Source organism: Ixodes scapularis, unplaced genomic scaffold, assembly GCF_016920785.2.
Source record: "Ixodes scapularis isolate PalLabHiFi unplaced genomic scaffold, ASM1692078v2 PGA_scaffold1__304_contigs__length_218370807, whole genome shotgun sequence".
In the NCBI taxonomy this organism is placed as follows: domain Eukaryota; kingdom Metazoa; phylum Arthropoda; class Arachnida; order Ixodida; family Ixodidae; genus Ixodes; species Ixodes scapularis.
The window spans coordinates 103,695,557-103,711,813 of NW_024609846.1; the positions used below are offsets into that span (position 1 = coordinate 103,695,557).

At 46.6% G+C, this 16,257-nt stretch overlaps 1 protein-coding gene across 3 annotated transcripts in view; it reads right to left on the minus strand.

Annotated features, from left to right (window-relative positions):
* The window catches only part of LOC8036206 (multidrug resistance-associated protein 5), a 127,602-nt gene that overhangs the window by 32,552 nt on the left and 78,793 nt on the right, over nucleotides 1-16,257 (minus strand). For all 3 annotated transcript variants that reach the window (XM_029991964.4, XM_029991963.4, XM_029991965.4), the window contains 6 exons: nucleotides 15,794-15,853; nucleotides 15,180-15,376; nucleotides 11,487-11,541; nucleotides 10,747-10,898; nucleotides 1,575-1,704; nucleotides 635-917 (listed from right to left, as the gene is read on the minus strand). In XM_029991964.4, coding sequence (XP_029847824.3) covers nucleotides 635-917; nucleotides 1,575-1,704; nucleotides 10,747-10,898; nucleotides 11,487-11,541; nucleotides 15,180-15,376; nucleotides 15,794-15,853 — 877 coding nt within the window. The remainder of the gene's footprint in view (nucleotides 1-634; nucleotides 918-1,574; nucleotides 1,705-10,746; nucleotides 10,899-11,486; nucleotides 11,542-15,179; nucleotides 15,377-15,793; nucleotides 15,854-16,257) is intronic.

The window sequence follows — 16,257 nt, forward strand, 5'->3', positions numbered from 1 at the left end:
TGGCGTTGCGTTCGGTGAAGTGTTTTTCATATTCCGTATCTTGTTTAATGAAAACTTCTTTAAGGGTCTAATTTGAGTTACCGAAGGCTAGTTCAAATAAAGAAAGCTGTATTTTCTTCCCACTGTTCCTTCAATTGCTTACACGCCGAGGTGGCGGGATAGTTAGCGAGTTCTACTTGTAAGTGGGTTTGTAAGGAGGTCGCAGATTTTACAGCTACTGCGTCGGACCCAATTAGATGAAGTCCGAATGCGTAAACGTCGGTGAGGTAACCTTTGAGTGCACATAAGGAAACCATTCCTGGTAGAAATCCCTGAGCCTTACACTACGATGTATCCCGTTTCGTATGTGCTGATTTCAGATGTTTTATTTGTAATTTAGTTTGATGTTGCAATTTGTCATTTATAATTTCCGAACCGGTTCGCAAACCGGTTCAGCGCCCTGAACCGGTTCGCGGATCGAATTAATCGAACCGGAACTGAACCGGAACAAAATTAATTTACCTGAACCTGAACCGTAACCGAACCCGTATTTTTTTCGGTTCGACACACTGCTTTTCACACATATCAACACAACTGCTGTCCGGGGGTATTTTCTGTGCTTTCAGTAGCAGAGGCAGCAAAAGGGGGCACTCACTTGGTGGTGAACCACTTGTGGCAGTCGAAGACGCGGATGACCGAGATGCCCTGCAGGGTGGTGGACAGGTGGACCACCACCGAGGAACGGGCCACGTTGTCCAGCTTCTTCACCTCCCGCACCCCGACATTGAGCCAGCGGTCCAGCAGCAGGTAGAGGGCGGCGGCTGCCCCGAGCACCACAAAGAACACCTTGTAGACAAAGACCGAGATGAGCAGCTGCAGGGCGATCGCCAGCAGGCTCTGCACCACCATTTCCAGGAAGAACGGGATGCGGATGTCCACTGGGGGAAGACGCCGAGGACTCGCAATCAGGAACAAAACTTGTTACGACGGGAACGGAAGAAAAAGCAAAAGAATGAAAGACAACCGCAGAAAGGATAAAATGGATGAGACACACTCACATGTTGCAATAAAAAGAAAGGAAATAAAGAAAACAACAAACTGCCAAGGACTCGCAACACGACCACTAGAAACAGACAAGTCGCAACGAGAATACTAGAAACAGGACGAGTTGCAACGAAGACGAGAACAAAGACACAAACGAAAGAATGAGCAACAACCACAGAAAGAAGAAGACAGACAAGACACACTTCTGGGCAGCGATAAAAGCAAAGGAAATAAACAAAACAAGGAAGCTTTATTAGGAATTACGGCAATCTTCGAGAGAAAGGAAAGTGACGCTGTAAGCAATGGAAAAGGCAGCAGAGCAGTGATGCAAGTTATAGATACTGTATAACCTTAGACAAATAGAAAAAAAAAAAGCATGACAAACAAAATTTTTCTAAATGAACATTTGGTTACCTGTGATCTTTTTACCTCTTTCTCATTCTGCTTTATAATGCCAACCTTAACAGATCGTCTGATCGTCTACACCGTTGTCTAACGCTGCAGATGCCTGTCTGCATTCCTGGGCTAGAAGTTCACGCATGTGGCCTCACTTTCATCCATGTCTTTAGAGAAGCGGTTGGTGATTCGTCCCGAGGGGGTCACGTCGAAGAAGCTCGTGGGGGACCGGAGGACCCTCTGCAGCATCTGGTTGTGCAGCCTGCTTGAGGCAGCCAGCAAAACCTGCACGGCAGACCACAAGGTTCTTTGACCACTACACACCTCTGAAATAGCGGCCAAGAGGTCCAGGGGCGGTCCCTTCCATTTAAAATTACTCATGCACTTTTCTAATCCTGGTTGTGCCCAGTTCTTAAAAAATACAGGGTGTTCTGTTTTACAGCCTTTACAGCAGTAATTCTCAAATGGGGTACTGTGAGCCCGCTGGGGTCTGCGAAACCCTTGCCTCAACCTTTAACCCCCCCTTTCATAGGAAAAAATTTTTCTTTTTTTGTTGACCCCGGCTAGGTGGCACAAGCTTTCCTCCAGTATAAAGGGTACGGCCATTGCCGTCTATTTACCCCCTCATCCTTTTACTTGATGCTTCTCACTTGTCCTGTCTATAACAGTAAAGGATGGCCTTTTCACACTGCAATTACTTGTCTTATTTTACACCCCCCCCCTTTCCCACCTTTCCCTTCCCCCACTGGCATGGGGTGCCCCATCACTTTGGTGGGTCCCCAAGGGGTCCCCGACACATCCATGCTTGAGAACCACTGCTTTACAGGCTTGTTTAAACAAAAAAAACTGTGAGAGTTACACTAGTGCAGTTTATGCGGGTGATTTATATGGCCAGAGAGACATAATATGGGGGACTAATCTTCACGACAAGCGAAATAATTAACCAAAATTTGTTAGTTAACTTTCTATTTAGTAAAAATAAACATATGGTTCATATTAAAAAATTGCTGAGCGTCATCGGAAGCCCGTAAATAAGTAAATTTGATTAAGATTTGGAGCATGTGGGAAGTGCGGGGGTGCGCTAGAGTTACCACTCGCACGACAGGTGTAGGGCAGAGGATGCAAAAACGCCCTTGCGGACGCTTTTGTTTCTTATCATCTGCGTTTTTGCCTCGTCAGGCTTGTTCCCGTTAAACAAGCGCAACCTTGCACTTTTTACTTGCTCCAAATCTTTCTAAAATTTAATTATCTAGTAGTTTTCGATGATGCTCAGCAAGTTTCTAAATGAAGCCATACGTTTATTTTTGGTACCGTAATATCCCGAGAGATGCCCGACCCCCGAAAGATAGCCCGCCTCCTATTTTTGGCACAATTTATTTTTTTGACACACCGAAAGATAGCCCACTTTTTGTAATTGCAGTGTCCTGGCCAATGGTGACCTTGGAAAAAGCGGTGTTACTTAACCACAGTGGGAGATAAGCGAACACTGCTGACGGGATCGAACAGTTGTCTTTGATTCACTCCCCTTCCTGCGATCACAAGTTTAGAGGATCACAAAATCTAAAACTAGCACTTTTTCAACTTTTTCCAACTTTTTTTTTTTTTTTTTTTTTTTTTTTAATGGCACACTGAAAGCAGGGCGTCTAGCAAATTATTATTTTGAAATTCCCCGACGTTTCCAGGCTTTCCCTGGCAATTTTAGGTGAAATTCCCCGGCCACTGCAGAGCAGTTAAATATACAAGACCATTACAACACGAGGCATTTTTTATTTATAGAGCACAATTATAATCAGCACAAATTAGGGTATCTGACTACAGCATCTAACATTGCACAAAGTTAATGCAAACACAATCTGCTCTTGCTGCTTAAGAGTGTCAGCCATTGCACAGGGGCTGTCCAAGCACACATCTCTAACTTCTTAAGGGAGTCGATTTTAATGCCAAAGCCTTAACTGTCCCATGGAGCGAACCGACGTCATCAGCTTTTGAAGCCACGCCAAACGGCACCTTCCCTTGTGCCAATGGAGCGAAGCTTGTCGTCTGTAGCAGAAATCTGATGGATAGACTCCCATTGTCTGGCGCACGTTATAGTTTCAAGGAATGAGGCTCCCATTGGCTCTCGTGTGGCGTAGTTATAAGGAACGCCACTAGAGAAGCGCTCTCCATGGCAGCGCAGCGCATGGAGCGGAATGGCCGCCGGTAAGAGGGAGCGGTTGACCGCAGAACCTGCATGGGCAAACTCCGGAGAGGCTGCAGCGCGGCGCAACCACTTCACGAGAGTGCGCACGCTCGGCTGTTGGCCGCTACCTCGGCAGTAGTGAAACATGGCCGTCCATGCCAGTACGCTGCAGACGAACGAAGAGAGCGGAAGAACAACATTCATGCTTTCGCATTCACAACTCATAAAAAGTGCTTAGGTGTTCTCGGAATTTTTTTTTGCTTGCAGGAGACTGGCCTCCATTAGTGATTCACTAATAGTCTTCCCTTCTTTTCTTCTAGTTCTTTCACAAGAGCGGCCACTCTTTTTTTGTTTTCTAAACCCCTGACTCCCCCTGACTTTCTTCCCTCTTTTTCTGCAATTTCTTTCGAAAGACGCCGTAGGAATTGCGAACCATTTGCACAACCTTGTCAGTAATTTCAACCTTGGCCACACCACCTGTTGCTAACACAGCGTCGTGCACCGCTCGCTGGGCTATGAGCGATTCTTCTTTCAAGTTTTCAACAATGCACTCTTCATTGACTGAGAAGCCTCTTTCTACGGCAGCATTGCCGTGAGACAAGCATAGGATGATCTTGATGAAAGACAGCAGCTCCTTGCAATCATGCGAGCAGAGATCTAGCCACAGGATGTCCAGCCTCTATTCTTTCCTGTCAAAATTTTTCAGTTTTTCCCGTGCAAGGCCCAGTGAACAGATCTGTACATAGGAACGATGGGCCTGTTCTGCTTGCAGATCGGTCAGCCACTAATCTTCTGAAAGCACTTCAAGTGCAAGGGTCAGTCGTTTGCAGCCAGCCCCCGAAGACAATGCGTATGCTGTATCCAAGCAGCTGGCACCCCTGTTAGCTTATGCTTCAATGGTGACCTCTACATCACCTTTTGGGAGCACACCTTAACAAAGGAAACATAGTTTTTCCTTGAATTTGAGAAGGATAAGCTGTTGTAGCCTGGGCGCCTTGCAGAGCTCAATCTTTGCCGCGAACCCAACGTCAAAGGCGGCTACAGATATACAGTTCTTGGGATTTTCCAGGTGTACCTTCAGTAGCTTAAGGGGCGTGTTCGCAGCATTGAGGATTTCCTTCTTAAAAATTCTTGCAAGCAGCGACCGTAGGCCGTTATAAAGTGCCGTCGAAAGAAAGGGAACCATTGGCTTGTCGGTCTAAAATTCTGCCCAAAATGGCTCCAGTTCTTCAGCAATCGACAGCATGAAGACTAGTTGTGCCGGCAACAACTGATCACCAACTGCGTTCACAATGGCGTTGTAGCTGGAGCATGTCGGCTGTTTGTTTGCCTTTGCTGAGCACTCTACGAACTTTGCCAAGTTTGGAAGAACTTTTAAGGGAGGACGCGGGTCTTGAAAAGCAAAAAATCGCAAAAAAATCACTTTTTCAAAAATTGAATATTTGGATTGTTCATGCCTTTCTCCATCTCTGCTGTACGTATTGAATCCCAAAACGCCAAATAAATACCTATAATAACGCATTTTCGATGCTTCCGCGGTCGCGAAATGCTGATCGATCAACCAAATCGAGTTCAGATTCGCGCGCGCCTAGTTTCCGAACCGTTTACCGGACGGCAGCCATCTTGGTCTTGTTTTGTTCGTGAATTCTTGCTCTCTCTTTCGCAACCTTTCAAACTGGCGTCACGCTCGAGGCAACGCCGTTTCGTTGGGTTTCCCGCCAAAGGAGCGCGGCGCCGTGATTGGCCGATGCGCGCGTTCGGAAAATCGGGCTGTACTATTGGCGCCGAGAGGCTCCGGACAGTTCCGAGCAAGTTCCTCCTCTCCCGCTCGCTCGTTCTCTTTCTCCGCGCTCGGTTTCTCCGGCGTTCCTCCTTGTTCGCTCCGCTTTTTGTCGTCTGCTATCCGCAAGTTTCCTCCATTGCTCTCGTCTCCTTTGTTTACATTTTTCGATCGATCGCGTCGCGTATTTTTCACGCTTCTTTTTCTGCGATGTGGAGGAGCAAGTATAAGAGCAAGACTCGATATGCGTATGGAGCGTGTAAGCGCCGGATGAAACAAGTCAGAGCGGCGAAATCGAGCCTCGACCCGACGATCGCCGCGAGGAGTGAGCCCGAGATCACCGCGCCTGCGTGTTCATCGACTGCCGCCGCCGAAGAAAACATCGTTTTTTGTGCGTCTCAAACCACGATAGAGAACACGACTGTTCATCTAGAGACGCAGTACGTGTCACAGGAGGAAGCTGATGCGACAACCGAACATCGCAATGCCGTCCGTGCGAAGCTTGCCTCCGTTTCCGCGACGCAAAGGAAGTTTGAGCTGCTTCAGCAAGCCCCCGCTATCGCGACAAGCTCATCGGCGAAGTTCACGATTGTGCAGCTTGACGCTATAAATGAGCTTCTTGGCTATACAGTCTGCCAAAGCTGTTCGGCGACGGGCGTAAGAATTCAGGAATCGACCGCTCTGGGACTTGCCGTCAAGCTTGAACTTGTGTGCCCCGTCTGCGAAGTCGTGACTCACACGTGGTCATCTCCGCGCAAGGTCGACTCCAACGCATTTGATGTGAATTTGAGAGCGATTTCGGCAATCAGAAGCATTGGCAAGGGTCAGACTGCCCTGAATGATTTCTGGGCAGTAATGAATGTATCACATAGAGGGCTCCTCCACAAGACCTACCAAGATCACTTGAAAAACATCGTTAGTAAGTCGGCTGCAGCTACTGCTGAGAAGATCTACACTGAGTCAGCCGCTGCTGTGAAAAGCACATACAGGGAAATGAACCCCAACTTCACCAACGATGTTGCTGTCGTCTACGATGGCACATGGCTCAAGAGAGGCTACAGCTCCCATGTTGGTGTCGGGAGCGTGATCGAGTATGACACTGGCCTCATCCTAGATGCTGAGGTTCTCTCCAATCTGTGTCACGGCTGCCAGACTGGACCCAAGCCGGGAGAAGAGAGGTACTCTGAGTGGCATCAGAACCACGAGTGTCAGAAAAACACCGACGCAAACTCGGGAAGAAAGGGAGGTTGATGCGGCACTCGCATTTTTGGCCGCTCTCTGGAGAAACATGACTTGCGCTACACAACACTAATATCTGACGGGGACAGCAGAACTTTCTGTGCTCTAGTTGAAGACAAGACCTACGGGTTTCTCCCCATAAAGAAAGAGGAGTGCCTCAACCATGTACAAAAACGTATGGGGACTGCTCTGCGGAAGCTCTTGCAGAACAGCAACAAGCCTCTTGGAGGAAAGGGCCGCCTCACAAAGGTGCTCATTGAGAGGCTGACTGGGTATTACGGATGGGCCATCAGAAGCCATAGTAACGATGTGGAAGCCATGAAGTGAGCCGTGATGGCCACATATTACCATGTGACTTCGACGGATGAAGATCCAAAGCACAACCTTTGTCCAGGAGGACCGGAGTCTTGGTGCCGGAACAAGGTCGCCGAGGCAAAGGGACAGCCACAACCCAAACACAAGTACAGCCTCCCCAACTACGTTGCTGAAGCCATGTTGCCTGTGTATGAGCGTCTGTCGCAGACATCGCTTCTTGAACGCTGCTTGGGAGCCAAGACGCAAAATGCTGCAGAGAGTTTCCACTCCGTATTGTGGGCCTTGATGCCAAAGGAGCAGCACGCCTCACTGGTGTCTGTACAGACTGCGCTGCACGAGGCAGTCGTCAGGTTTAATGCTGGGTGCGCTAGGGCACACCTAGAGATGTCCAGTGCCATGAACCTGCAGCCTGCGCACCTGGCTCTCCGGCGGGCTTCGGAGAAGGACTCCCTCCGCTTACACAAGGCCACCAAACGCCACAGTGCAAAAACCGAAGCACGCCAGAAGAGGACGTTGCAACGCAGCACACAAGACTATGCTGCGGGTTCCTTCTGACACTATTGCCGTGCCTCAAACTTTCGGACTCTTTTTCTCAGGAACGCATTTTCTTGAGCCGTGACTGTTTCTGCCATTGATATTTTCTTAACTAGTGGCTCGATTTGTATGCAGTCTTTTTTATTTTGGTGCCAGAGAGTGCTAGAAGGGCATGACAATCTCAGTTTCTGCAATAAAGTGTAAAATGTTTTTTAAAGTTATAAAATGTCTTTGTATTTATTTGCAAATTTGGTAACATGAACATTCAAACTTTCACTAAAGCCGTTCCAGAAGGAAATTTATAAAAAGAGCTCTGTCTCCCCCTTTGGTATATATTCAAGCACTTGTCCAGTTAATTTCACTTTGCTACTGTGCTCCAAAAATATCTCGGGATCGGCAAAACAAAGAAACATAGAAACTCGTGTTTCTCGAAATCCAACAGGCATAATTGAGTGAAACATTGCAGTGGTTGTTAGGGCCCCTGTACCAACCTAGTCTGCAAGTTTCATGCCAATAACTTTAAAAACAAAAAAGTTATTTTTCTTCCCCACATCCTCCCTTAATGCCCTGGTGATGACCTTGCCATTTTCGAGCCACCTTACTGCGCACAACTTGAGAGGAAATAGTGTGCTCCCGGTGAAGTTGGCGTAATCGGGAAGACGAGCAGGCACAAATTTGAAAAGGTTGTGGCTACTGTAAAGAAATCCTACTACATCCCAACCAATTGCAGCATGGCTTGCCTTGTATGCACCATTCATTTTGTGCAGCCCACAACTTTTCATGTCCAGAATATCGTGGCTCTCGTCCGATTCCTTCAGTTCTTCCTTCAGCGACTTTAGAAGCTTCAAGTTTACATTTGGACCATCCGTGGAAACTTGTAGTATCTTCGCTTTCTTGAATGGTTCTGCGGCCTCCCTGAATGCTGATACCAGGTCCTCCACATGGATGTGGCCCAGGAAGCACGAAGTGAGGTACTGCGTCCAGGGGGTGATTTAGAGGGGGGTCCGGATGTCCTGACCCTCTTAATTTCTCCATGTGAAAAATTTAGGGCGTGGAAACGGGGAAAGGAGGGGGGAAGGGGGGGGGGTGTTCCTACACATGTGGTACGCTGACCAACACCTGACCCCCCCCCCCTTTTCCAGAAATTCCTGCATCCGAACCTGACTGCGTCTTCACAGTGCCATTGGTAGTGACGTCCCAATATCGGATAAGCACACCCATCTGTTGCTTCTGAGTCACTTCGTTGAGTGACTCGTCAAACGAAACAACTATGAAATGCACACTGACGAGGCAGCTTATTTCGAAAGTAGGGTGCAATACCATGGCAGATGGTATATCCTACCTTGTCCTTCCCTAAATGAAGTTTTGCAGCAACTTCACATGTGGGAAACATGAGAGGGAAGAGTGAGGCTGATGCTGCTGTAGAACGAAGGAATCCGTGGATTGCTACCGAGTTTAAGCAGCAAATTATCTCTGCCTTTGTCAAGGCGCTCTTCAGTAGAAAGCCACTCATTGACATCTTCACACTTGTTCTGGTGGCTGCAGGCTACTCAGGGGCACATCTGCTGTCTCCACTACATCCAACCAAAACATTCGTTGCTGCCGAAAAAAATGACAGAAGTTCAGATTGGAAATGGCTTGACTGAGACTTCGAAGTCGCAAAGTGCTTTCTGCTCGATGCGTGACTGGAAACTGCCGTGTTTCCCATGTTGCTTAAAGAAAATGTTTTGCGGCACATTGAGCATTGAGCACTGTGAAGATCATTTTGCATGGACTTAATCCAACTTGCATGTTCCGACGGGTTTGTGCAGTCCAGATTAGACGAGCACTTTCTTGCCGCTGACATCATCAGTGAATAGGTCAACTCCTTAAACCAATGAAAACTTCATGCTCAACCACACATGTCAATAACCGAATGGCAGCATGGCCACGAGATGCACACTCTCAGATACTTTCGGCTTAATGCTTGAATTGGATTGGGGTCTGCGGCTTTCCCATTTGTTACTAAATCTAGTAGCTCTAACTGGATCTAGTCTAGTGTCTTGTCCTCAATCCAATCCAATTCAAGGCTTAGACCGGATATGTTCGCTGTTCCCTTTGCATCGGGTAGCACACTCTACATCAGGTGAGCAGAGCCCACACTCTGCCCTAAGCAGAATTTATTGCCTATTTTTCTGGCCCCAAGTTCTCAAGTCTTTGCTTGGGGCACACAATGGCGTTTCCAGCTCATTTTCCCTGACTGGGCTCGCTTTTTGACAATATTCTTGATTTTTCCCAGTAATTAAAATTTCCCTGACAATTCCCGGTTTTCCCGGTCGCTAGACACATTGGAAAGTTAGCCCACCCCTTGTTTTCATCCGGTTTGCTATTGATTTTAGGTGGGCTATCTCTCGAGATATTACGGTAATTAAAAAGTTAATTAACAAATTTTAGTACAACTTATCGTGATGATTGACCCCCTATGTTCTGTCCACCTGGCTGTGTATCAGACTTGCAAAAACTGCATTAAAATAGCTTTCACAGCTTTCTTAAAGTAAATCTGTAAAGCCTAAAAGAAAAAAACTCCCGTATATGTATGAACTGTCAATAGGACAAGGAACTTACCGTAGAATACCATGCATCCGCCCATTCCACATTAACCGCCCATATCCAAATTTCCAAGTATGAAAAAAATATGCATTGTACATTTATATGTCAAATTGATGACCGGACAAGCGCCCATCCCCCATTTTTTCGTGATTATCTCTAAATTTTGAGTGAGCGCTTGCCCCGTATTTTACGGTAGGTAGTTTTTGTCCATTGAAATAAAACTCGTATCTGAGGCGTTAAGAACTTGCATAGTCAGGCCCTTTGCTGTATAGCCGTCAGTACCTAAATATTTCAGTGCACCCGTTCAGCCTTCGACTGAAATCCGCAATAGAAGTGCACCTAATTAAACCTTTTTTCAAAAACATGATACAATTCCTCAAGGTAAAAAAATTGCGGACTTGTACAAGTATTCAAGACCAACGCTAAAGTTGTAAACCAAGTAATGTAAATGTTCTCTTAACTTATCGCAGACATTGCAGAATTCCATGAAGATGTTTTCATGCAAAGCTCAAGATTTAAACTCTACAAGGAATCATCCACTTTCCTACTTGGATTTCTAAACAAGTATTACTATTCTGCAAAACACTTAACAGCATACATGTCTTGGAAAGCAAGCTCGTCCAAAAACATATAAAAGTATTCTTATTACAATTAGAGGATTGTAAAAGAAAAAGGTGTTTCAACCACTTACTACGGTACAAGCAATGCCCTTTATGATCCCCAAGAACAGCATAACCGGAAGGGTGACTCCATAGACGGTGTAGTAGTAGCTTTCACTGTGGCTGTCAGGCACTTCAATCTGTTCGTCATAGAGGGAGCTGTTCTGCTCGGGTCCAAATCCAACTGGGAAAAGGCAAAAGAGTAAGGTTGAGACCACGAGCGGATGTGGAGATAACCCAGCTCCAACTGCGCTCAAAGTCAAACTCTCAATTTCATTGTCCGTGCGGCCTACAGCCAGTGTGCATCGCGACATTTGCACGGCAAGATCCGAAAATATATTTCCTTCAAGTCGCGAAGCACATTGGTACAGCCAACTTTTCGATAGGCCTAGTAAGCAGTTCCATAAAGTAGCGAAGCTTTAGGACCGGAAAAGATTTGAGGATTAGCCGAACACTTGCAATCCGACCTCGTGAGAGGAGAGAGATAAGTTGATTTTCAATAGCCGTCAAAAGCAAAGCTGCCTATGGATCTTCATCGTTTTTATTCCAGACTCACGGGCCCTTCGCACCTTGATTATGAAGTTTCTTACTCTAACAGTTTAACTTGCACACTACGAAAGATGGCAGGAACATGTTTAACAGCAAGAATTATGAAGGGCGGATAGGCAGGAAAGGGCAGTGCCAAGAGTTGCCTGGGGTATGACAAGTTTAAATCCAGCTGCTAGAGAAGAGAAATATTTTCTTTTCACTCATTCCCCAGTCCTGTCCTTACCGAGCATTGTGGGTTCCGTTGAAGTGACATTTGGGAGTGGTTCCTTCTTCTTCATCTGCGAGAAAAAAAATTTGTTTTAGAAGGCAATGCAGAGTCCTGCTTAGAACCCTTTGTCAGCCGTCTGCTCAAGGCAGGAAGGCGGGTACCATTTCACCTCAAGTTCAACCGCAGTTAAAAGCTAAATGGAACGCATGAATATGCAGAGGCCAAAAGTACAGCATCATGCACATTCCCTAATTTCATTGGTTCAGCAGAGCACGCAAAAATGGCAAAAAAAATGCAGTGATGCGGCACTTTCCTGATACTTAAACAAAACCTGGATCCGCCCCTGACTAGTCTGGTGAAATAAAGACTTTCCTCTAACTAAGCTTTATTTTTCATCTATGTATATAATAAATTGTTTTACAAAGGTAAGTTGTCTCATGGCATGTATTTTGGCCTGAAAAATTTATGTTTTGGTTATAACGCGGTACCGCTTATAGTGCGGATTTTCACGACTCCCGCGACATACGTTATATGCGGTCTACACTGTATATGGTTTTCGCTATACAGTAAACTTCTGTTAATTCAACCTCGACGGGACCTTGAAAATTGGTTGAATTATCCGAATGATCGAACTAAAAAAAGAACAGAAAAACGGTTAAAATTAAACTTCCTTTTATTGTCCGAAGTACTCACGGATTGTCTGCTGCCGTCTGCGCTTAAAACGCGTGTTCAAAGGCATGCTCTGGAGAGCAACGTAACTAACTAAACGTCATGTCCTCAAAAATCACGCACTAAAAAAAAAAAAAAAGTTTTACGAGTTGACTTTGGCGCCAAGCAACCAGACCGTCGGCGACAAAGAAAAATAACAAGAAAAAAAAAAAAAAAAAGGACCTGCGCTTTTTGGCGCACAAGATGGACCGCACACGATGCTACAGAAAAGCGCTTTGATAGCGCGCAGAGAGGAAAGCTCTATGAGCCGACTTTGGTGCCGGGCAACCAGACTGTCGGCGACAGAGAAGAATAGCAACAAAATAAAAAAAGAACCCGCGCTTTCCGGCGTGCAAGATGGACCGCACACGATGCTACAGAGAAGCGCTCTGAGAGCGCGCGCAGAGAAAGCTCTCTGCTGAAGTCATGCCATCATAGGTGTGAGAACAGTCTTTTGTTTCAGGTATCTAGACTGAGATCGGCGGGATACCCTCTTACGTTGATTGTGGGCGTGGCTGAGTCCCTCATAAAGGTGTTCAGGAGCCGACCCAGTCCTAAGATTAGACAAAAACCGACAACAAGACCGGTGGTGGTGCCTTATCTCCACGCCCTCTCTCATCAGGTCAAGTGAGTGGTGCGTAAGTTTAACGTGCCAGTGGTGTTTTCAGCACCCCAGAAGCTGTCACGCCTGTGCACTGCTGTCAACCGAGGGAGGAACAGTGATTTGCAATGTGATGTAAACCACCGCACTCCTTTTGTACCATGCGCAGTGGGGGTTGTGTATCAGATCCCCTTCACATGTGGTAGGGTGTACATTGGACAAACGGGGAGGTGCGTGAACGAGAGGGCGAGGGAACATTCCCTTTCTCTCCGTTCTTCCCCTGCTGGCCACTTAGCGGTACATTGCAGTAGGTGCGGCTGCGTACCTGTTTTTCATGACTTGACGATTTTGGCGCGCAATAAAAGTAAGACCGCCAGGGAGATTGACGAAGCATTTTTCATTTTATCTAAAGGGGAAGGGCAATGTGTGAGCGCACTGTCGGTGCACTTGGGGGATGATGAGGTCCTTTTTATCAGGGAGAATGGCAGGCATGTGTGAGGGTGATGACGTGGTAGAAATCTTGTCGGTTGGGGTGTAAATTTTTTGTGTCTTTATTGGTTCTTTCCTATGCTCTGTGTTTATTTTTCTGGTTCGCCTGAAAATTAAACTTTAGTTGACAGTCAGCGCTTTGTCCGTGCACTCCTTTCGCTTGCCCTTTGTTCAATTTTTTGCGCTGTTTTCACGTTTGACGATGTTAAACCAACTAGCCCAACTTACCGCCTTGTTGTTCTACAAGCAGATTTTGGTGCCGGACGGCCAGAACGTCGGCGACAGAGAAAAATAACAACAAAAAAAATGAAATAAGAACCCGCGCTTTCCGGCGCGAGAGATTGACCGTACGCGATGCTACAGAAAACGCTTTGGTAGCGCTCGCTGTCTCCGCGCCTGACCACATACTATGTCCTCCGCGCTACTCCATGCCAGATTGGTTGCACTGGCTCGTGTCATTCGCTACGGTCCATCTCAATGGCGTAGAGGAGCAGGCGCCTATTTGCAGACATTTGGTTTTGCAGCAAAGGGCCTGTGTTTCGCCGTACGTTAGTTGTTTTTCTGCCGTGGTGCCGTGCAATGTGAGACCACGCGCATTCGCTCGGGACGAATTATCCGATGCGGAGTTTTCCCGAGTTTGAACTATCAAACTTTTCCTCCCATAGAAATGTATGGGCGCTTGCCGAGACTTTTGAACACGATCGAATTAAACGAAAAGTCGAATTAACTGAGGTCAAACTAACGGAAGTTTACTGTAATTAAATTTAAAAACAATTTTTTTTAACAACTTGACATTTAAAAAGAAGACGAGCAGACTCTGTGTACTTCGACAAATCGCCTGACGAGTCTACAATGAGGTCACAGTTCACGTGACTCAAGAGCTGGATTTTTTCGCAGTTCAGGGCATCGCTGTCATTGGTCCCAGAGGGATTTTTGCTGGATCTGTTGAAATAATTTATGCAGCACACAAGCGCAACTTTGGGCTAAAACTTCAACAAATTACTTGGAATACACACTTCTATATTTAAATTGAACTTGCAAATCGTCTTCATATTTCCTTTAAAGCGATAGGTTTATATGGGAAGCCTGCACAGACATTGCTCGTTCGCGTTGGTGTTGGTCACACCGTAGCGTACGCCATGGGAGAGAGTGTCGGCAACGGAGCACAGCTGTTGGTTTGACATCATAGTATGTGCGATCAATGGCCTTGCACTGCATCAAGTGGGACAGTGAGCGGACCACTATCGTTCCACCACCTTCCCCCCCACCACTTCACTGAATAGGAATGGGACGCTGCACATTTGGGGAGGAACTGTGTATTAGCAAATTAATGTAGTGCTGATGCTAATTAAAATCTCCGTCAAGGGCTATCACATTTTTCTTGCATTAGACAAGAATGTCTAAGCCAGGTGACATTAGTCTGTTATTTTCCTTGTTGCGCCGTGCTTCTTGCCAGACAGGGTACGACCTTGGACTGAGAAGGCACGAAAGAAGGTTCAGGCTTTCGCAATCGCCCGTTGGTCTTTTTATCTCCTTCTCCGACGCACGGGCCCTTCTGTAGTGCTCGGTTCCTCTTTCGGAGAAGAGGGTCTCTTTTGTTCTTCATCCTCTTTTGTGTGGCATTTCAATCTGCGCAGCAGTGCCTGTGTTACCTTGAAGAGATGCGAGCAGCTTCTCCGAACCTCCCTGAGGACTACTCTGCCAAAGCAACGCTTCCCACGCCAGTGCATTTATGTGTCCTGGTCGTTAATGGCTCTTCTATCTACCATGACCCTCAAATACCTTTTCTGTTACTCATTTTGCAATGTTTTGTCATTAACTTTTTTTAAAATTTACAACGACGATTGCCACAACCATGTTTTGAGCTACTGCTCGTGCACTTCGTGGGAGGGGAAAGAAAGGACCCCCACCTGGTCGACCCAGTGCTGGAGCCAGACGTTGGCGAACATCTGGGAGCAGACGAAGGCCAGGAAGGCCAGGGCCAGCAGCAGCACCACGCAGGGGCCCCCGCACGCCTGGACGTACTGCCACACAGCCCCCTTCGAGATGCCCCCCACTGCCTTCTCCTCTTCCTTCACCAGGCGGCTGCCCACCATGCTGCCCTCCACTGCACCGGACAGGTACACTCCCATCAACTCACACAGCTCTTGTTAACATTGTGTGAGCGCTACGCACGAGTGTACTCGGGCGCATTCCCGTGTGGTTTCAGTTTGGTTTGCTCCCCTGCTCTGGGGCGTTTTTCCATGCAGTGGCATGTATGAGTAAATGTTTTACCTACTGGTGTCACTTTTTGATGGCACATAATTATTTACTCTTTTGCTCCACATGCTCCGAGCTGCAGTGCACTAACACGCTTGGTCACCAATCCCGTTGGCACGTAGACAACGTTAGTGAAGTCGCCGAAACATGCTGGTGTTTACAAACTCATAAACTCTGAAGAATATCGGTACATATTACATCCAGAAACTGAACACTGAACCCAACTGGCGAAAGATCATTAGAAATGCAGAGTTTGGTTTCTCACCTGCATCTTTGTTTGCAGCCAAGGTGTCCTTAGCTACGGATGAGTCCTTGTTTGGTATGTCTGAAAAGTGTGACCGGTAGTAGACATTTAATGTGTGAGAAGGGCGGATAAGTATGCTCATGATGCACGCTACACATATTCTTTTAATATTAAACAGACCCTGGTAACAGATCAAAAGGGCTCAGAGTTGTGCTTCGTCATACACTGAATGTGCACATGACCAGTATTCAGGGTGGCATGCACAAAGGAAGGTATAGAAACAAAGAAATAGGCCCTTGTAGATTAGTTTTTAAACGCATATTTTACCACATTTAATTGAACAAGGATTAAACGGGGTACTTGTAAATGACATATTTCAGTGACTTAAGGTTTTAGTAATTTTGTGAAAAGCAAGATGATAGCAAAAATTGTATTATGTTGGCATATGGTAAATACATATGGGGTTATATCGAGCAATTTACTCC